This window comes from Sardina pilchardus, chromosome 3 (genome assembly GCF_963854185.1).
Source record: "Sardina pilchardus chromosome 3, fSarPil1.1, whole genome shotgun sequence".
NCBI classification, from domain to species: Eukaryota; Metazoa; Chordata; class Actinopteri; order Clupeiformes; family Clupeidae; genus Sardina; species Sardina pilchardus.
Genome location: NC_084996.1, coordinates 37,862,615 through 37,885,440, shown reverse-complemented (window position 1 = coordinate 37,885,440; position 22,826 = coordinate 37,862,615). Strand labels below are relative to the sequence as shown.

The window sequence follows — 22,826 nt, the reverse complement described above, 5'->3', positions numbered from 1 at the left end:
ATTTACATTCACAGACGTATGCACTCAAGGACAAGGACACAAACACACACACATATACAGTATAAACAGCATGCACACAGTATATGGCTGTCTGTGGGTCTGGGTGTGTTTTTATACCATGTAGCTGATTGGAGCCTGGAACAGTGGGAGTCCGAGCCGTATGAGGCGTCTAACTCTCCTCAAACAAACACACACCACACCACCTCGCTGCTACTTGCCGTGACTCACATAGGCTCCTAACTAACCCATACCCTCCCATCAAACAAGCATGCATACACGCACACATGCATGCAAACACACACACACACACACAATCAACCATATAACAAACACTAATTACATTCTACATCTCTGCAATTAACCTGAACATTACAACCCTCCCCATCAACATTCCCTCGATGTACTGTAGGCTACTTGCACACACACAAACACAAACCTCTCACTCCACATCACTCTTAATATAATAATTTTTTAGCCCACAGGCACAACTTCACAGCCCCCCCCCCCCCACCCCCACCCCTTGATAAAGCTGATTGCTGTGGCCCCAGTGCTTCAAACGAGCGCCCGCTGACGTGCCCGAGCAGAAAGAGCAGGCGGCCGGGTCTGAGTGAGCAGGGCCCTGACTAGCGGGGGCTTTGTGAGTGAGATGAATGTGCGTGGCCTCGGCCCGCTGGCTCCCTCTACAGATGAATGGGGTGCGGGGCGGGCGGAGGGGAGGAGGAGGATGAGCTCTCCAAAGCCCTGGAGAGTGAAGGGACACGACAGGCACCTCAGACAAGACCGAGAGGATGTGGAGACTGGAGGAGAGAGGCGGAACTGTGGTCTCCCTTTTTTAGACTAGCTATAAAAACTCTAATGCATCCGCAATAACTACTATCTTAATGTGTTATAGTAAAACAGGATAGAATACAATTAAATGGTTTGGAATAGAATATAACAGAATACAATACAATGCAATACAATACAATTTAGGTTGGATTAGATTCAACTTTATTGTCATTGTGCAGAGTACAAAGACAACAAAATGCATTAAGTGCAAAAAAGTATACAAGTATAGACAAGACTAGAAATATAGTGCAGTGTAAACATACGGTTGGTTACATAATTATTTCCTTTAGAGCAGAATGGCCTACCTTTGGTGGTGGAGTTGACAAAGTACCTGTGTCCGTCAGGTGACAGGTAACACCTCCAACCCGGGGGAAGAGGTTGGTTGTCCGTCACCTCTGGTGCACTCGGAGGTGGGGCCACAGGTTTCTAGGGAACCGAAGAAAAAACATGGCGGCCATTCACTGCAGCTCTGCCACAAACTGTCTCAGGGGATGAGGTGGGTTGTAGGGGGGATGGGTGCGAGAGGTGCTTGAGGCCTTGATGTCAGACAGCACACTTTATCATGCCCATGTCTTGTATTGCATGAATGGAAAATTGGCTGATTATTTATCTATGAGCAAAAAAACTACTCCCAAACAACACCGTATCAATAAAATCATATGATATGAGTGTTATGACAAGATTTGGTGAACTTATTTCAATGTTTGATGTGCTAATCTCACTTCCTGAGGTCCACTACCATGAGATATTTGGCCTCTCCTCTCTTCAGCTCCACTGAGGCGTACTTCATAAGGCATCAACCCACTGCGTGGGAACTCAGTCAGCTGAGGCGGCAAGAGACTTCGTTAACTTGATCAGACCCTGACAAGCTGGGAAGTTTACCGTGAGACGAGGACGAAGAAGAGGAGTGGTTGGCCGTCGAGGATGAGGGACCCCTCTTTAATCAGCTTAGCTTGCCTCGGCAATGAATACCGCTCTGGCACAACCAGCGAGGTGTCATAGAAACCGCTAAACTGTCATAAAATTAAAAGCCAAGCTAGCGCAGGCTGGAGATTTAGGTTGTTTAGTGTGACTTCGCTGAGGTGGAACAAGACCACTTGGCAGAGAGATGCCCGGCTAATGGACAGGGGGAGTTGGGCAGCCCTGGAGTCTGCGATCTGTTCCATATGCTCAACATTACGATGGGAATGACCTCATGGATACACCGAGGGTGTATTCAAGTCAACTTTTCACCCACAGCAATAGAACTGCTACCCTATTAAAGCGTGCATTGTTCATCTAACTGCCAGAACACTGATTCAATTAGGGCGGTAAATAAAATTAGATTAAATCCAAAACCGCAAATTGAAATTCAGATCTGTCGCACATTCAACAAGCCAAAGGAAACTGGCAAGAGAAGTGATCGCATTTTGGACAATAACTGAGGTGTAAAGAATACACTATAAGTCACTAACAGGATCTGATTTATTGTGGCTTTTCTCTGAGCGTCCCGTGTTCAGCTGAGCCTAGAACTGCACTGGCACAAGAACTCCCCCCTCGCTGCCTTTTGCATCCCGCCACAGCTCATCCACTGTCTGCGGTAGTCGCATTGTCTGAGCCGTATTTCACCTGGAGAAACGTCGCTGCGGTTACATAAGGGAATAAGGATGAGTGTTCTGTGGTGGAGCCTTATCTTCTGTTTCCAGAAGCCCACGGAAGTCCCCCCTACTTTCTCTCGTCAGTGAGAGAGGAGGGCACTGCCAAGCGAGCAAGTGTTTACTGCAGCAAGTTTTTAACAGCGGAGGGAAGCACGGCACACCAAGTTCGATAACGCACACACAGCAGCAACTTAACTCTGCTGCTTGTTCTACTGTGTGTGTGTGTGTGTGTGTGTCTGTCTATGTGTGTGTGGGTGTGTGTGTGTGTGTAAATGTTAAGTGAGTGTGGTTGTGTTTCTGTATAGGTGTGAGCGTGTGGGTATGTTGCATACATGTAGGCTGGCACATGTACATCACACATACAGTATGTAACTGTGTACGTGTCGTGTACGTGTGTGTCTGCATGTGCAAGAGAGAGAGAGAGGGGGTGGGTGACCGGCACATGCATCATTCATTCTGGTCCTCATCCAAAATGATCATGCGTCTCCCTCTGCTAGGTCATCAGGCCAGAGTGGGTGGATGTGCACGTTTGATGTGCAACATAAAAGAGATTCCTCTCTATCTCTCCTCTCTCCCCTCCTCTCTCTCTCTCCTCTCTCCCCTCCTCTCCTCCTCTCTCTCTCTCTCTAACTCACACTCCCCTCCTCTCCTCCTCTCTCTCTCTCTCTCTCCAACTCACACACTCCCCTCTGCATCAAGGCTTAGTCACGACCTTGCCGCATACAGTAAGTGCTACTGAAACAGCCTGCGGACCGATTTTTATTTACTCGGCAACCGCAGACGTCCACCACTTCCTCCCGGCTCGAGTCACAGAATAACCGTTATGGATGCAAACGGCTCGGAGCCTCGAGGTCAGAGCAGTAAGATGGATAACCACGCCATGGTTCATGAAACTATTAAAGTCTCAGCTTTTTTATTGCTTTCAGAAAAACTTTTCCTCTTCTGTCGCTGAAAGAAAATTTGGTTCTCTTGTTATTACAGCCTCCCAGTGAATCATTTGGATGAGTTGCAGCTTCACACAGTGGCTTTATAGATACCGCAGATTACTCACAAGATGGGAGATAGCAATCAGCTGCTCAAAATAGGAAAGTGCTGATTGTATCATTGAATCTCTCACACAGAGTACATCCCAGATTGCAGACTGATTCCAGACTTTCTTTAGTCCTATCTAGAGTCAAGACATGCTCAGGCTGTCACAAATATATTTGCCAGTTATATTTTTTCCATTTCTATCTGCAGTTGAAGTCTGATGTAAAGCAAAGAGCTTTAGGACATTGCACTTGCACTCTTCACTATAGATCCAACAAGAAATCTGGGATTAAATGCACACTCCATGCAAGCCAGTTCTGAGGGGAACACAGCATGCAAGCAGGCCAGTTGTCAAATCCGCGGTAATGAACCCTGAGCACGGTCACCATCATCATCTGCGCTCGGGAACAGAGACAAATCTGTCACTCTCTACCTTAGTTGGTGACTACAGAGGCAGCGGAGATGAGTAAGACGCCAGAGCTCTGGCACCAGAACAAACAACCCGGACTGCATGTGACACATGCTTTCACTTCCACTCTGGAAGTGGGGGAAACAGTGTGAGACAGAGGAGGAGGAGGAGGTGGTTTGACAAAAGTCGAGAATGGCAGCGTTGCGTTAAGAAGTGCAGCGGGCACCTCTTGAAACCCACAATGAAGATTAAAGCACTTTGGCAGGAGTCCCTAAGGGTGGACCAGCTACTGGGATTGACAGGATAAGCACTGACTGCCCGATCTGGAGCCTGACCAGGACAGTAACTGAGACCACAGAAACATCTTTTTTCCCACAGTGCTTCAGTTAAAAGTGTTACTAAAAGGCCTTGGCTGCAGAGCTCCAAACTCTTAAAAATATATCTTGTTTTCTTGCAGTGCAGCATTTCTGTTTTATACTTATCAATGCCAGAAGAGGAGTTTTGCTATACTTAATCCACACAAAATACCTACTTCACGGTAATGAAGTGCATTAAAAAGTTGCACCAAACATATTTAATCGGTTAGGCATGTAGTGAACACATACATACACTGCTTTCTGTTGAAGACACACACCACCCAGAAAAACAAACAAAGTAAAGTACCACTACAATCAAACGACCAAGCCCAGGCAGAAGTGCATGAATTAAAAAACGTTGTCCCTACCATACTCTCTCAGGCCTGTTCTTTCTTTTCTCACGGGAGTGAAAGTGAGAGGTGTCGACTGACACGACTTGCTCGGGGGGAGAGAAGCTCCAGACTGTGAGGCAGAGAGAAACTCTGGAAGCACTTTTTTTTGGCTCTAACGTCCGTCCCGAACAGCACCACCGCCTAAGGGCTCAAGGCTGAGGACACGGGGGACGAAGAATGAACATGACTTTATCACTGCACTGAAACTCTGTCAGGAAAAAAGGGAGACGATGTCTGTCTCGTTCTCCAGTGCCAGTTGGAAAGCTGTTTGAGCGCCTTTGTCTGAGACTGCCAGATGTTAACGCCGCCACAAGAGCCCGGGCTGAAACATCACTGCGTCCCTCTTCATGGGCCTGGAGACGCACAATGGACGACAGTGTAGGACGCAGCTAAGGGGAGTCGCCGTGGCAACAAGGCATGTTTTGTGCGACCCGCTGGCCCATAACTTGCAAATCAAATTGACCCCTCTGTGCATCGCACCACTGACGCTCCCTCCCAAAATGGAAATGGCCAACTTTACTGACGAGACGATGACAGTGAGCTGGTTTGAGTCTGCAGTCCATGCAGCTGGCTAGACAGGGAGATAAAAAGCAAAAACACAGGATAGGGAGGGAGAGAGGGAGGAGAAGGGGGATAAATGATGACAAAATGCTATCCTCAACGTCAAACCACGGGGGGCTTCAGAAGTAGAGCAGTCATTCTGTCTATCTTTTCACCGGAAAGATGATCTCATGGGATTTATCTGCCTGAGAAAAAAAAACAGTGCATACAAAATTAAACACTGATTTTAGGCAGATTTGTATATTCTTTACTGGTGCCTGTCACGAAACAATCACTTAGGACTGCAATTTAAAATGATCAGCCATGTCATGCGCACTGCTGATCTACAAAAGAGAACTAAATATTCAATTGACTGACTGTCAAGAGATGGGGGCATCCAAGGGTTGTCTGCCTCTCCAGTAAATTTGAGTGTTCTGGATGAAAACTAGCCTGGTTGTACCATACCCTCGTACTAATGTCGTAACGGTGAAGGGAAATGAAAATTGAGCGGAAGCTTACATATGGCTATGCCAGGCTAGATGAAAACAAACCTATGTGCTGCTTATGGTATTCCTGCAGTAACAGTTCCATTGTTTAAAATAGTGTCTGCTTGTGTAGAACGGTGACCACTGTGGATGAATCTATAAAGGCTTGGTGTGTTTGACAGAAAAGGTCAATGTGAATAGATCTATTTTCTTGGTCTCATCCATGATTTTCCTGTAAGCACTTATGGTATGCCGTTGGACACAACCACACTTTCACCCTCCCCCAATTTGTAAATGTTTGACTGAAACTTCATACTATTACATGCAGAGAGAGAGAGAGAGAGCAAGATATCTGAACAAGGACTCATGTTTCCCTTGAGCAGATTAAGAGGAGATCGTAAACAGAAAGGCCCTACTATACAGGCAAAGCAACCTGGAGTGACGGCAAAGGTTCTCCTTCAGAGTGGCACAAAAAGACACTGTGATGGGGCTGTCAGCTGGGCAGGGTCATCTGTGACTAATCTGACTGAAGTGGCTCACTGTTGGCGAAACGTTTTGACATTAAGAGATCTTAAGTGTTATCTTATTTGATATTCCTTGCTGCTGCCTCCTTTTTGTAAGTGACCCCACTCCATGTGTCCATCCCACCCACTCACCAATAACACTGAGCTTCTGAGCTCTTGGAGTTTATGTGAACTTCTGTGTGCATGCAGAGTGCATTTGTAATGTGCACTGCAGAAGATGACATGGACATGCTCCTGGAATCATGCTGGACATCTACTGTACATGGTCAGGCTAACATGATAAGTCATTCGTATCCCAGAAATAAATGTAATAACTGAATCAATATACCGTATTGTTTCGGGTCACTTTGTTTTTTCCTATTACAGTGGCCTAAGTCAACTTTTACGCATCAGAATACTAGTCATCCAGCTCGGACAAACAGATGTGCGAAACAAGGTGTAAAGTGAGACTACAGATGATACAGTAACTGCCATGTTTGTGATCTGCCCCTGGCTTACCTCCAGAACCTTGACATAGTTAGCAGGGAACCATCCTCTGACTCCGTCTATCTCTCCTTCCCACCACCCGCCGTCCAGTTGTTGCAGGAGCTCGATAATTTCTCCCACTTTGAACCTGAGCGCTCGGTCATTTTCTCCGCTAAAGGCGTACAACGCTCGGCAGTAGATTCCTGGCATCGTGAAAATATGCGGGGAATGTTAATCTATCTTGATGATGCTTTATAGTTGTTCAGTGTTGTTTCGTTGAATGGAGCCTCGCAATGCCGCCACTTGTAGAGTCACAGCAGTGCGAAGAAAGAAACTTTATTCCCAGCCAAAAACTCTGCGGTCCTACCTCCGAGACCTACAGTATGAGCTACAGAACCTTCTTATGATTTCCACACACACACACACACACACACACACACACACACACACACACACAGCATGTTAAATAATCGATTAGATTAATTAGTTCAGTGTTCTGTGTACAAACCCACATATCATACTTTTGGCTGATTTTGAATGACTATACAAAGTCAAATGTAGGCTGTAGGCAGTGGATATCATAGCCAATTAATTATTTCCGGTTACGCATTCCCTTCTTGACATAACCACAGGTTGCTTGTCCCATCAAAACACACCACAACACCAGAAATTCTGTTTCATGACGGACGCCATCTAGAGTAAGTATTTTGAACAACAGGATGGGGTGAATAGGATATAGACCACTGTACGTCGTATCAGTAAATGTGATGAAGAAAAGGCGACAAGTATGTAAGCTACCTCCACCGATATAGTCGTGTTACCTTTGTTTAATAATACTGTTTCTAGTCTTCAGAGGAAAAAAACGCTGCACAAGAATTGTCTTTACAATGCCAGGAAACTCAAGTCGTGATGTAGGGATATCTCTTTGGCACTGAGCTGGCCCTGCGAATAGAAAGTTGTCGTGCCTATGTGCTCACCTTGATGTGACTTTGCATTCAGCAGACAACTCGAGCACAGTCATAATTGGAAGTGGGAACAGCCGTGGCATTAATTACAGAGCTCTGGGCATCTAAATTGGGTTCATTAACTTCAATGTCACTGTCCTTCAGTCAGAAGAATAGGCCTCGTATTGAGGCTGGTTGGTTACGACGGCCATTGTTTTGAAACAGCTGCGTCTAAGCGGCGTCTTTTGATGACCTGTCAGTAATTCCGTCCTGGTTGACCTCCATTAGCCTCTAAAACGAATCAAAACAAACCTCTCTCACAGCTTGCGAGTAGTCTGTTGCTTTTCTGTATCCACTAAAATAGCAACTTAAGTCAGTAGAGACGCTTCAAACCATGTAATGTATCTAAAATACCATGTAGCATATAGGCCTACTGTCTGCGAGATACCAGGATACCAGGCATATGATTGTGGGATACAATGTATGATACCCCCTGATGATCCCTGATGGTACCATGTTCATGTCAGGACGCCAACAAAGTCTTGTAAACTCACAGTGGCCGGATTTCCCAAAATCTTTAAGAAGCTCTTAAGTCCTAAGAACTTCTTAGGAGCGTTCTTAGAACATTCTTACAACGCTCCTAAGAAGTTCTTAGCACTTAAGAGCTTCTTAACAATTTTGGGAAACCCGGCCAATGTTATTTTTTTTTTAAATTAAATTAAAAATATATATTTTCAAAGACTCTAAATTGACAGTTTGTCAAACTCTGTAGAAACTAGAATAGTATCCAAAGATTATTTCAGGTAGGCTATAGGTAAGGTAAGGTAAGGTAAGGTACTTTTATTTATATAGCGCATTTCACGTGCACTGAGTGCAACCCAAAGCTCAAGATAGCAACGGGTTTAACTGGTGTCTTTGTCAAGTTCTGAACATTTAATCACATGAAAAATGTCATAATATTGACAACGTTTCTGATACCAGATGACTTCAGATTTCTAAAAAGTAAACTAAGAATAACCTAATAATAGCATGTTCAGAATTTTAGGACAACAAAAAAAGGTTTGTGGTATCTATTGATTGATTGCCAGTAGTGCGATTGAATTGCATGCCTAGTCCACAGGATTATAATCTTTGACTGTGAGACAGTACTAAATATAACTCTTCCTTGTACTGGATTTATTAACTAACTACCCTCTGCTGGGATAACAATGCATGCCCAAATATAGGGCATAGAATAGACACCAAGGACAATGACCACACTATATAAGGGTCAGTTGCGGTAGGCCACTGTTGAGAAACGTCACAGGTAAGTATCACTGCATTTCAGGATATAGTAAGGTGGTGTGCCTTTCTCTGTAAATTTTTTTTATGAGACATGGCGAAAAGTCATGAAAAATGTAAAGCATAATAGATGTGTCATGATATGGTTGATTTCTTCCCTTTTGTGAATGCTGTTTCTGTTTGGATAATCCATCTCCAAGAATTAATTTGTGATATAGACATCTCAAAGAGGTATGTAAGTCAAGTTGTGTATCTGTGTGTGTATCTTTTAGAGTTCACTTTCTTTTTGAACAAAGATCGCCAGTGTCTAATCTAAAGACATCTTATTCCGCTGGTGCTCTTGCTCAAAGGGCCAGCATGAGTTCTGACGCAGAGATGGCGGTGTTTGGGGTGGCTGCCCAGTACCTACGCAAGAGCGAGAGGGAGCGCATCGAGTCCCAGAGCAGGCCCTTTGATGGCAAAACGGCCTGCTTTGTCTGCGATGAAAAGGAACTGTATGTGAAAGGCACCATCCTGAGCAAAGACGGAGAAAAAACTACAGTGGAGACCCAGGACGGCAGGGTATGTGTGACATGCATACCATTATATTATACTATATATATATATATATATATATATATATATATATATAAACACAGTATATTATGTGTGACATGCATACCATTATATTGCACTGTCTGTTTGCACTACAGTACAGCAGCATCAGATATGTATCTGTTATGAAGTTATGGAAGCATATTTTTGTCTTGAAAAGTGTTATAGAAATGAAATGTGTTATTAGTTGTAACTATAAACTTGCAAGCAAGCATGCTTCTTATAACATTTCTAAAAAAAAAAAAAACAGGTTGTAACGGTCAAGGAGGACCAAGTTTTTCCTCTGAATCCGCCCAAATTTGACAAGATTGAGGACATGGTCATGATGACCCACCTCAACGAACCATGTGTGCTGTTTAACCTCAAAGAGCGTTATGCAGCCTGGATGATCTATGTAAGAATTGCATTTCTCTGCATTTTCATATACATAGTCAGTAAACCTCCAAAAGCAATGAATCACATGAATACATTATTGTATTGCCGGCTCTGGATGTAATATGGAGTCTTCTCTCCCCATGTGTCAGACCTATTCTGGGTTGTTCTGCGTGACTGTGAACCCGTACAAGTGGCTCCCCGTCTACAACCCCGAGGTGGTGACTGCATACAGAGGAAAGAAGAGGATGGAAGTCCCCCCACATATTTTTGCACTGTCTGATAACGCTTATCAGTTCATGCTTACTGGTGAGGGGACTTTGTGGGGCAATGTTGTTTGTTTACTTTTAGAGTTTGTTACATTTCTGCTTTATGTTAAAATGTCATTTTTGTGTTGTTGTAGACCGAGAGAATCAGTCTATCCTGATCACGTAAGTATTCTTTTAATTCAGTTGATCAATAGAATCCTTTACATGAACATTACCTGCTGCCTACAGTCAAATCACAGCTGTGGTGATGTCTTTTAACCAATACCTCTATTACTCATACTGTACAATGCATTAAGAATTAACTGAATATTCTGGTATTTTCTAGTGGAGAATCCGGTGCAGGGAAAACTGTGAACACCAAACGTGTCATCCAGTATTTCGCAACAATTGCAGTGTCTGCCGAGAAGAAAAAAGAAGTTGTCAGCAAAATGAAGGCAAAGGATTCTGTTTGTTATTGCAATCTTGCCAAATAGCCCCAGCAAACTCATCAAAAAGATATTTACTGTTTGCTTTGGCCACAGGGTACACTGGAAGATCAAATCATCCAGGCTAACCCCCTGCTGGAGGCTTTTGGCAATGCTAAGACAGTGAGAAATGACAACTCATCTCGCTTTGTGAGTACATAATTCTAAACTCATATATAATTCATATCCTGTATTAACAGCATACGAACAGCTCAGAAGTAGATGCTGAACTTTCTTCTTGCAGGGAAAGTTTATTAGAATACACTTTGGCATGACAGGTAAACTGGCATCAGCTGATATTGAGACATGTGAGTATCTTGTAAATGACAGTAAAGAAATGCTCAACATTACAGATGTATAACGTCAATCGTGTACAACAATGTATAACATCAAATGATTATGATATTATTATTTTCTCATTTATTATGCTGTCACATTGCTGCTACAGATCTCTTGGAAAAATCCAGAGTTACATTTCAACTGGGAGCTGAGAGAAGCTACCACATCTTTTACCAGCTTACTTGCAACAAGAAGCCAGAACTAATTGGTAAATTATTGATACAGTGATAACATACTATTTTTAGATGATTATTTTTCTGTAAGGTAGTATTCATATTAAATATTTAGTAATGTTGACTAACATACATATGCTTTATAGATCTCCTTCTCATTACCACCAATCCGTATGACTTTGCCTTCATCAGTCAGGGAGAGGTGGCAGTAAAAAGCATCGATGATGCTGAAGAGCTGATGGCAACCGATGTAAGTAAAACACAATTTGATGATGTGAGGTCATTTTCAAAACAACCCAAACAATGACATTTTGTTTGTTCGTTACAGGAAGCCATTGATATTCTTGGCTTCTCTGCTGAGGAGAAGATGAGCATCTACAAGCTCACAGGAGCTGTGATGCATTATGGGAACATGAAATTCAAGCAGAAACAGCGTGAGGAGCAAGCTGAGCCTGATGGCACAGAGGGTAAAACACCTTCATCTCAGAGGTTCAACTTATTATTTTACTGCTACCATGTTATACTGAAGCAGACTCGTTGATACATTAAAAATAATTCTGCTTTAGGAATAACTTGTCAGGTTATGTGTTTGTTGTTTACGTTATGTTCTCAAGGGTTAAAAGTTCTTGCCACTGTAAAGTTCATAACTTCGTTGTGGCAAAGTTAGTTACTACTGCAAATGGAATGAGATTATTTTGCATTGAACGTAACTTTGGGTTTATAATATTTTTTCATTTATTTTAGTGGCAGATAAAGCTGCCTATCTGATGGGCCTCAACTCAGCAGACCTGCTGAAGAATCTGTGCTATCCCCGGGTGAAGGTCGGGAATGAGTATGTTACCAAGGGACAAAATGTCCAACAAGTAAGACAATGCTGCTCGTAGAACCTTGTTATGCATGTTGTACCTATTACCTGTATTTATCCGTTTTATCTGTTTTTTGTTTACATCTTGTCACCTAGAACTGAGTAAGACATTGAGTTTAACATTGACTGAGTAAACATTTGGTTTAAAATTACATGGTTACTTTTCTCTTTGTCTACACTCTAATTATATTTTTGACCAGAACAATGATGATGTTGCTGTTTTATGCCTAAGGTGTACAACTCCATTGGTGCCCTGGCAAAGTCTGTGTATGAGAAGATGTTTATGTGGATGGTTATGCGGATCAATCAGCAGCTGGACACCAAACAACAAAGACAGCATTTCATTGGAGTCTTGGATATTGCTGGATTTGAAATATTTGATGTAGGTTTTCAATTCAAGTTCAAGTTTAGGTTTATTGCCATTTCAACAACACAGTTGATACGAAAGTGCCTTGGTATGCTCACAACACAACACACCACGACTCATGACAACGCCACACAACGCAATACAATACAGTACAGCACAACACATGATACAAAATCAATGCATCAAAACACTAACGGCTTCAACAATTGACTGATTTTTTGTGTTTCATGTTTGTCTTATTGGTTTAGTTCAACACTTTGGAGCAGCTCTGCATCAACTTCACTAATGAGAAACTGCAACAGTTTTTCAACCACCACATGTTTGTGCTGGAGCAAGAGGAGTACAAGAAGGAAGGGATCGAGTGGGCCTTCATAGACTTTGGGATGGATCTGGCTGCCTGCATTGAGCTTATTGAGAAGGTCCATTTCACCTAGAATATACACAAAATTATTTCTTAATGCTTACAGGTATACACTTTGAGTTTACCTGAGAGTGTCACTTATGATTCTTGTCATTTTTAACAGCCAATGGGCATCTTTTCCATTCTGGAGGAGGAGTGCATGTTCCCCAAATCAACTGACACATCATTTAAGAACAAGCTGTACGACCAGCATCTGGGCAAGAACAACTGCTTTCTGAAGCCAAAGGCAGTCAAAGGCAAGCCTGAGGGCCACTTCTCCCTGATGCACTACGCCGGCACTGTGGACTACAACATCTCCGGCTGGCTAGAGAAGAACAAGGATCCCTTGAACGAGTCTGTTGTGCAGCTGTACCAGAAAGCCTCAGTGAAAATTCTTGGGATGCTGTACGCAAATTTTTCTGGCAGTGATGGTAAATTCATATTAGTTTCAGTTGAGTCTGAAATGTCTATGTTACAAAATTGCCACCACTAGTACTACTACTATACTGCAACTACTACTACTCCTACAACAACAACAACTACTACTACTACTACTACTACTACTACCACTACCACTAAATCTAAATTCATTATGTGAATTTTAGATTCTGGTGCAGCCGCTGGTGGAAAGAAAGCAGCGAAAAAGAAGGGCTCGTCTTTTCAAACGGTGTCTGCTCTGTTCAGGGTAAGTACTTCTCCAGGTATATTCTGTATGAAACATACGATACATTCTTATATTGCCAAAACTCAAATAAAAACTCTTGTGTTTATGTAGGAAAACCTGAATAAGCTGATGTCAAACCTGAGGACCACTCATCCACACTTTGTGCGATGTCTGATCCCAAATGAGACAAAGACACCAGGTACTTTTTGAGTGTTTTTCTGTAAGATATTCAGTAATTTCTGATTGTTTGCCTTCCACTGTTGGTCAAGCATGTGCTACTGATATCATATACGTACCTAACGAAGACCTGAGTGGTCGAAACGTTATAAAAGACAGAATGCGAATACCTTTTCTTTTTTCTACTGATATCAGGTGCCATGGAGAACATCTTGGTCATCCACCAACTGCGCTGTAACGGTGTACTGGAAGGCATCAGAATCTGTAGGAAGGGCTTCCCCAGCAGAATCCTATACGGGGACTTCAAGCAAAGGTACAGTATGCTCCCTGGATGGATATCTGCCCTTAGCTACAGTACCTCAGGTCTTTAACTACTATTTCATACTTAACCATAAATTAGAAGTGCAATGTACTTTATTACAGTTAAAGTTGACTGATATTTAGTATTTGTGGTTAATAACAGTAACCACAATAGTTTAATATGAGCACAATCAGTTTATATGAACGTATAGATTACTGGATTTCACCATATTTCATTGAAATCTATTTCACCTGTGACTGTTTTAGATACAGGATCCTGAATGCAAGTGCAGTTCCTGAGGGCCAGTTCATGGACAACAAGAAAGCTGCGGAGAAAGTCTTGGGCTCAATTGATGTTGATCACTCACAATATAAGTTTGGACACACCAAGGTGCAACTCTCACAGCATTGTCTACAGTACATGTATATTGCAAGTAAACCACACAGAAATGAGGACTGTAATGGACAATAGCTTTATTGTGCTATCCTTGATATCTTTGTGAGAATGTACATGAAAAACAGATTTCAGTATGATGACTTCCTAAGTATCGAATAAAATATATCTATCTATCTATCTATATCTATCTATCCATCTATCTATCTACAGTATCTATCTATCTATCTATCTATCTATCTATCTAAATCATAATTATGTAACATGTAAACAATTGGTGAAGATTTGACCACGAGTTCTTTAGCATTAAAACCTTGTGAGTGAAGTATGTTCTCTGAAACTGAACCATGTTGTCTCATGCAGGTGTTCTTTAAAGCGGGTCTCCTGGGAGTCCTGGAGGAGATGAGAGATGAGCGTCTGGCCCAAGTGGTCACCTGCATTCAGGCCGTCTGCCGCGCATACGTTGTGAGAATGGAGTACAAGAAGATGCTTGACAGGAGGTATTCAATGTGATCTACTGTACTGTGCTTTCCTGTTGTATGTTCTTTGGGTGCTATATAGAACCATGCTGGCTTTAAAGAACCCTTAGGGGTCTCATACTGTATATGAAGCATGCAATAGAACCATTTTTGGTTCTATATAGCAATTTTTTTCCAATGTAATAGTACTGTTCTAATTTACAAGGGAGTCCATCTACACCATCCAGTACAACATTCGCGCATTTATGAATGTCAAACACTGGCCATGGATGCGTCTCTACTTCAAGATGAAGCCTTTGCTGAAGAGCGCTGAATCTGAGAAGGAGATGGCGCAGATGAAGGAGGACTTTGCTAAGTGCAAGGAGGACCTGACCAAGTCTGAGAACAGACGCAAGGAGCTGGAGGAGAAACTGGTCTCAGTTGTGCAGGAGAAGAATGACCTTCTCCTTCAAGTCCAGGCAGTATGTCTTATTTTCTAACTCTATCAGCTGGTTTCCTGTATATGGATTTAACCTACAGTACAGTAGTCCTATACTTTGTCAATAAAAATCTGGTCTGGTCGAGTTTATGTACAACCCTTATGTCCTTTTTTTGTTTTATTCATTTATTTTTTTCTTGTGTTTTAATTTATTTGTATATCTCTCCAACTGGCTATTTCCTTTTTTTAATTTGTGAAAGGAATCAGATAACCTGGTGGATGCGGAGGAGAGGTGCGAGGGGTTAATTAAGAGCAAGATACAGCTGGAGGCAAAGCTGAAGGAGGCTACCGAGAGGCTGGAGGACGAGGAGGAAATCAATTCTGAGCTGACCGCCAAGAAGAGGAAGTTGGAGGACGAGTGCTCGGAGCTCAAGAAGGACATGGATGACTTGGAGCTCACCTTGGCCAAAGTGGAGAAGGAGAAACACGCTATGGAGAATAAGGTCCGAGTTGTGTCCATGCATGCATCCCCACAAAGGAGCCTTTTGTACAATAATAAATAAGAGTTAATAAGGGTAGGAGCAGGCTTCACTCAAGAGTTATATTATTAGAGTGCTGACCAAATTATAAGCTACAATTGAAAAACAGGAAAAAAGGCTGCACTATGCATAAGTAATCACCTTTATTCCCCAGACGCGTTTCGGCGTTCTGCATTCCTGAAGGCAGAAAGCCGAAACGCGTCTGTGGAATAAATGGTGATTACTTATGTATAGTGCAACCTTTTTTCCTGTTTTACAATAATTCATAAATCATATTTCTTAATCGGTCTGTGTCTGTGTCTCTGGAAAGTTGCCTCGTTGATACTGAGAAATAATAATAAACAGAAATAACATTATAAAAGTCTGTAACCTGTGTGATTGACATGATATGATTGTCCTGCCACACAGGTGAAGAACCTGACTGAGGAGATCATTGCGCAGGAGGAGAGTGTTTGTAAGCTGACCAAGGAGAAGAAGGCCCTGCAGGAGTCCCATCAGCAGATCCTAGATGACCTTCAGGTCGAAGAGGACAAGGTCAACACCCTGACCAAAGCCAAGACTAAGCTGGAGCAACACGTGCAAGACGTGAGTGTGTATGAGCTGATTGATGACTTATAATACTGTATACTGTATGTATAATAGTATAATAATGTGTAGACATTGTTATGATGTTGTTATGATGGTGTTACCCATTGATAGTGGTTAGTGAGGTTCCTCCTTCACTTTAAAGCGCTTTGAGTGCTTTTAAAAGTGCTATATAAGTGCAGTGTGTTGTTGTTGTTGTTGTTGTATATGTGTATGTGGTTTGTTTTCCTTTCATTCAGATGGAGGGTTCTCTTGAGCAAGAGCGAAAGGTTCGGATGGACCTTGAGAGGGCAAAGCGGAAGCTGGAGGGTGATCTGAAACTGGCCCTGGAGTCCACAATGGACCTGGAGAATGAGAAGCAACAGCTGGAGGAAAAGTTGAAAAAGTACCAAAATGCTGAACCACTGTATATATGCTGTGCATTCATTATGTGGAGTGTGTCACTTCAATGAGGAGATTTTGTCGTTTTCCACATTTTGTTTGTTCAGGAAAGACTTTGAGGTCACACAGCTTCAAAGTAAGATTGAGGATGAGCAGTCGCTTTCTTCTCAGATTCAGAAGAAAATCAAAGAGCTTCAGGTGATCAACCCCTTTCATACAGACATTGCTCATGGGAAATGATACGGCTAGCTGATGATGTACTCCACTTCTCTCCCTCATGCCCAGGCCCGCACTGAGGAACTGGAGGAAGAGATTGAGTCTGAGCGCGCCGCCCGTGCCAAAGTGGAGAAGCAGCGGTCAGACCTGTCCAGGGAGCTGGAGGAGATCAGCGAGAGGCTGGAGGAGGCCGGAGGCGCCACCGCCGCCCAGATCGAGATGAACAAGAAGCGGGAGACGGAGCTGCAGAAGCTCCGGCGAGACCTGGAGGAGTCGTCCCTGCAGCACGAGACCACCGGAGCAGCTCTCCGCAAGAAGCACGCCGACACCGTGGCCGAGCTGGGCGAGCAGATCGACAACCTCCAGCGGGTCAAGCAGAAGGTGGAGAAGGAGAAGAGTGAGCTGAAAATGGAGGTGGATGATCTCACCAGCAGCATGGAGACTATAGCTAAAGCTAAGGTGAAAGAAAGTCTTCAATGGATTTAGATATATATGTTTAAGTAAATGTTTATGTATATAAATGTAAATGTTGCTGATGAGTGGATCTCAGATGCAAGTGTACTGTGTGTACAAGCTGTGCTGAGTTGTATTGTATTTCGTAGGTAAATATAGAGAAGATGTGCCGTGCCCTTGAAGACCAGCTAAGTGAGCTGAAAACCAAACAAGAGGAGCAACTGAGGCTCATCAATGACCTCTCTTCCCAGAAGGCTCGGTTGCAGACAGAAAATGGTAATGCTGAAAGCTAGCTTTCATAATTAACCTTTAACCTTTACTCTTAAAGGTGTATTGTCACACTGGTGTGACAAGAATGTTGGAGAATGAGCCTTCTGAAGAATATCTGAGTTCATTGAATTCAACGAGAGCCCGAGACATCTCTATTATCTCAATATATGACTCTGAATTCAACGTGGTATTTTAGAACCTGGGATTGCTCTGGAATGGAATCTTTTGATAGAATGTATAAAAACTCCACCAAAAACACCAAGAAGAAACTGAGTGTTTTTTTATTTTGACAAATATTATCAAGTAACACTTGATTTGGGTGTAGGTGAGATGGCACGTCATGTGGAAGAGAAGGATTCCTTGCTGTCTCAGCTAACGAGAGGAAAACAGGCGTACATTCAACAACTTGAAGAGCTAAAGAGGCAAAATGAGGAAGAGACTAAAGTGAGTTAAGTGGGCAAGTCGAGTTAAGCGACTCTCTCCACTGCCCAACATTATCCACATTTTTAAAAATGTAATTCTTTAAAATATTTATCAGGCCAAGAATGCCCTGGCCCACGGTCTGCAGTCCTCCCGCCACGACTGTGACCTCCTGCGGGAGCAGTTTGAGGAGGAGCAGGAGGCCAAAGCTGAGCTGCAGCGCTGCATGTCCAAGGCCAACAGCGAGGTGGCGCAGTGGAGGACCAAGTACGAGACGGACGCCATCCAGCGCACCGAGGAACTCGAAGAGGCCAAGTAAATATCACATCACTACTCGTATCCTACAAAACAAGTATACTTTGTATACTTTAAGTACATTTCAGAGTCTGTACTTTCTTACAGTACTTCAACTGAAGTTGAATCACTACTTATACTTTTACTAGAGTCTTTTTTTTACAAAAGTATTCATAGTTTTACTTGAGTATGGACAATGTGTACTTTTACCATCTCATGGTTTATCTACAGTACATACAGTAGATACTAGTATATAACTGTATTGATATGCTGTGTGTATGATGTATACTGTATTTATGTATTTGAAATGTTAAATCTGACAGGAAGAAGCTGGCGCAGCGTCTTCAGGAGACAGAGGAGGCGGTGGGAGCGGTCAGCTCCAAGTGCTCCTCCCTGGAGAAGACCAAGCAGAGGCTGCAGGGGGAGGTGGAGGATCTCATGACGGATCTGGAGAGGGCAAATTCAGCTGCAGCTGCCCTGGACAAGAAGCAAAGGACCTTTGACAAGGCAAGAAACTTTGTGAAAACTCAAATACAAATACAAATTCCTTTTATAATACATTTCATATGTCAATGAGCAAAACTCAATTACCATCCAAAGCGACATGCAAATAAAAACAATACAATAATTAATTTAACAGTGATTCATTTCAAAAAGTTGTCGAGACTACATTACGGAGAATAGCAATAATAAACACTATTAATTCAAGAATTAACCCGAAGAGAGAATAGAAAATAAACAATACAGTCCATATAATAACATATGATATAAATGGTCTGTTGCTCATGCATCGTAGGTCCTGGCAGAGTGGAAGCAGAAGTATGCAGAGAGCCAGGCTGAACTGGAGGCTACTATGAGAGAAGTGCGTGCATTGGGCACGGAAAATTTCAAACTGAAAAATTCCTACGAGGAGTCTCTGGAACATCTAGAAACGCTGAAACGTGAAAACAAAAACCTGCAGCGTAAGAGCCCAATCCTTGAAAGAAGTCGTCTTTCGTGTAATCAAAAAAAGTTGATTCCGTAGAACATTTTCATCAAGTGTTCCATTTGTATTTTTTCAGAGGAGATCATGGATCTCACAGACCAACTCGGAGAGTCAGGAAAAACCCTTCATGAACTTGAGAAGTTAAAGAAACAAGCGGAACAGGAGAAGACAGAGATTCAGACCTCCTTGGAGGAGGCTGAGGTAATCGTGTTTCCGTACCAGAGTGGCTACTGTGCATCCTGTACTATAACACTATGGACCTGTCTTGGAATCATACACTCCACACAGCTCAGAAATGCAGTCTCAAGAACATTATCACAAGGCCATAGCATCAATAACTACTTCTGCTTCAAAAAGCACAGTGTTCAGTGACCACTTGGTTTAAGAGTTGAGAGAGCGTGAATGGAATGAGAGACAACTGAAAAAACTCAAAAAAGTTTTCTGAAGCAAGAAGATTAGTTATTTCACAAAGGTTGCTTGTTAGTGTTGTGCTAAATGCAGTAACATGAAACTTGTATTCAGCTCAATAATAACAGAATAAATGTCTTTCAGGGAACACTATTGCTAGAGCTAGAGGTCCTGGTGTCTTTTGGCAGTCTTTGTGGGCTCAAAGACATACAGTAGAGGACAACAGCAGCGCTGCATCATAATGTTTATTTAATAAATGCATCATCATGTATTTATTTTTGAGGCGTCCCTGGAGCACGAGGAGTCGAAGATCCTCCGTGTGCAGCTGGAGCTGAACCAGGTGAAGTCCGAAGTGGAGCGAAAGATCGCCGAGAAGGATGAGGAGATGGACCAACTGAAAAGGAACAGCCAGAGGATCATCGACACCCTGCAGAGCACCCTGGACTCGGAGGTCCGGAGCAGGAACGACGCCCTGAGAGTCAAGAAGAAGATGGAGGGAGACCTGAACGAGATGGAGGTTCAGCTGGGTTATGCTAACAGGCAGGCCAGCGAAGCTCAGAAACACCTGAGGAACCTCCAGGCTCAACTAAAGGTGATGACTCAAATGGGGGTTTGATGTTGTCTTTGGATTCTATGCTGCTTTATGCTTTCTTTTTATGTTTTATTATGGTCTTTTTATTAATTACTCCTTGCCTATCTATGCTTTTATCCGCTATTACTGTTTGGTTTTGTTTATGTAAAGCACATTGAATGACCTATGTGAATGAAATACGCTATATAAATAAACTTGACTTGACTTGATTTGGATTCACAACAATATAACCAGCGCCCTTAACACATAATATATTATATTCAAAAAGGACGCTCAGATTCATCTTGAGGACACGCTGAGGAACAACGAGGACATGAAAGAGCAGGTGGCCATGACGGAGCGGCGGGCCAACCTGCTGCAGGCCGAGATCGAGGAGATCAGGGCCGCTCTGGAGCAGACCGAGAGGAGCCGCAAGCTGGCGGAGCAGGAGTTGGTGGACGCTAGCGAGCGGGTTCAGCTGCTGCACTCACAGGTACAGTAGCTACAGGGTCATTTAAAGGGTTGCGTGATTAGGAGAAAATATCTACGGTAATGGCAATTTCTCTTGCGGATAATGCAAATCCAACAATTGCCATTGGTAATATGATTATTTGAATATCAATGTCAAGATTCAGTTCAAAAATTCAAATGTCTCTTTAAGTTGTGTCACTTCTGATTGGTGAGCGTACCTCAAGCATGAGAATCCTAGCACTCTTGATGGGTGAGCTTCACTGTCTGTCACACAAATAAGATGACATGACCATAAAAATAAATCATAAAAAGATTAACCATGTTTGATTAATTGTAGCCTTTGTGATTAGTTACATTGGTTGAAATTGTGATTGCGATAATTATGCAGCTCTAGTCAGTTACACTGAAGACAGATGATTATTCTGGCATCACTGAGTACTACTGACACTTGTGTTTTTTTCCCCCGTAGAATGTGAGCTTGCTCAACAGCAAGAAGAAGCTGGAGACTGACCTGAGCCAGATTCAATCTGAAATGGAGGACACTACTCAAGAGTCCAGGGATGCAGAGGAGAAAGCCAAAAAGGCCATCACTGATGTAAAACAGCATAATACCTCACACTGACACAGTGGAAAACAACATGTCATGGTTATGGTGCATCACAGGAATATAATAAACCTTTGGTTTCTGTGCCAAGGCTGCCATGATGGCTGAGGAGCTGAAGAAGGAGCAGGACACGAGTGCCCATCTGGAGAGGATGAAGAAGAACCTGGAGACCACCGTGAAGGATCTGCAGCAGCGCCTGGATGAAGCCGAGAACCTGGCCATGAAGGGTGGCAAAAAACAACTCCAGAAACTGGAGTCCAGAGTAAGACCAATACAAACACCAGTACTCTAACACAGACAAAGAAGAGAGGACTAGTCAGATACGTTTGTGACGGTCATAAAAAAGAGTTGTTCTTTGTCGTTTAGGTGCGTGAACTTGAGAGCGAGCTGGAGTTGGAGCAGAGGCAGAGTTCTGATGCCATAAAAGGCGTGCACAAATATGAGCGCAGAATTAAGGAGCTTTCTTACCAGGTAGGTTGGCAAAAAATGCACTCTCACGCGTGGAAGGGAGTGTGCTAGACTGCTTAATCCTGGTTAGTAATGGATTATTTTCACACACACGCACACACACACACACACACACACACACTTATTTCTTTAAATAGTCTGAGGAGGACAGAAAGAATATCCTGCGTCTGCAAGAGCTTGTGGATAAACTGCAGCTGAAGGTGAAAGCGTACAAGAGACAGGCCGAAGATTGTGTGAGTATCAGCACACTCAAAACGGTTGGGCTTGAGAAGAGAACTTTTTACATGAAACACATCCTTCATTTGTGTACCGTCTTACAGGAGGAACAAGGCAACGCGTACTTGTCAAAGCTAAGGAAGGTGCAGAACGAGCTGGACGAGGCTCAGGAGAGAGCGGACAGCGCCGAGTCCCAGGTCAACAAGATGCGAGCCAAGAGCCGAGACGTGGGAGCCAAAGTGAGTTGACGGCGAGACACGGCGAGCATCGCAATAGGATTAGGCCTGGGGACGGATGCGTGCATATCATCTGAATGGGCTAATGTGGAATGTGTGTGTTTCTCTCTCTCTCTCTCTCTCTCTCTCTCTCTCTCTTTTCTTTCTTTGCAGGGAAAGGATGCCAGTGAATAAGAGAGACTCTTGGGGAGAAGAGTGTTTAGTGTAATGACATCAAAGCAATTCTCCTTTCATCGCCCGCTGTTCATGCTAAAATGCTTTGACACTGTTCCAGCCTCTCGAGTATGATCACACTACAGTAATGGCCTGTGTTGCATGCCTAATGTGCATTCTGTAATTGCTTGAATGGGATTATTATGTAGAACGATTTTCAATATTAGAATGATCTGGAGAATCAAAGAAGAAAAGTGGTAAGCGATGGTGTTATAAAATATGAATATGAAAAGCTTTCTCTATTTCTCTCTCTAAAGTCATTGGTTGTGAGGCAACACTGATACAGTAGTTTAGTTATTGAGTGGGGATATTTTTTGTGTATTCACTGCTT

General features: G+C 43.0%; 1 protein-coding gene across 1 annotated transcript; it reads left to right on the top strand.

Annotated features, from left to right (window-relative positions):
- Window positions 1-9,247: 9,247 nt before the first annotated feature.
- Window positions 9,248-22,747, top strand: LOC134077520 (myosin-4-like). The gene is made up of 39 exons (XM_062533183.1): window positions 9,248-9,451; window positions 9,735-9,878; window positions 10,009-10,165; window positions 10,260-10,287; window positions 10,451-10,559; window positions 10,647-10,739; window positions 10,834-10,897; window positions 11,038-11,136; window positions 11,248-11,351; window positions 11,430-11,568; window positions 11,846-11,964; window positions 12,199-12,348; window positions 12,582-12,752; window positions 12,858-13,164; window positions 13,339-13,418; window positions 13,509-13,596; window positions 13,770-13,887; window positions 14,142-14,265; window positions 14,632-14,768; window positions 14,953-15,208; window positions 15,426-15,668; window positions 16,113-16,289; window positions 16,529-16,674; window positions 16,778-16,868; window positions 16,956-17,345; window positions 17,489-17,615; window positions 17,935-18,053; window positions 18,148-18,344; window positions 18,647-18,830; window positions 19,120-19,285; window positions 19,385-19,509; window positions 20,000-20,308; window positions 20,577-20,780; window positions 21,228-21,353; window positions 21,454-21,624; window positions 21,729-21,833; window positions 21,968-22,063; window positions 22,151-22,285; window positions 22,436-22,747. Exons 1-39 carry the CDS (start codon window positions 9,248-9,250, stop codon window positions 22,454-22,456), a joined length of 5,823 nt encoding a protein of 1,940 aa, XP_062389167.1. The 3' UTR covers window positions 22,457-22,747.
- The last annotated feature ends 79 nt before the right edge of the window (window positions 22,748-22,826 follow it).

Coding starts and splice junctions, on each gene's coding strand:
- LOC134077520 (XM_062533183.1), top strand. CDS start 9,248: ATGAGTTCTGACGCAGAGATGGCGGTGTTTGGGGTGGCTGCCCAGTAC. Junction 12,753..12,857: donor GCATTGAGCTTATTGAGAAG/GTCCATTTCACC, acceptor CATTTTTAACAG/CCAATGGGCATCTTTTCCAT. Junction 21,354..21,453: donor CCAAAAAGGCCATCACTGAT/GTAAAACAGCAT, acceptor TTCTGTGCCAAG/GCTGCCATGATGGCTGAGGA.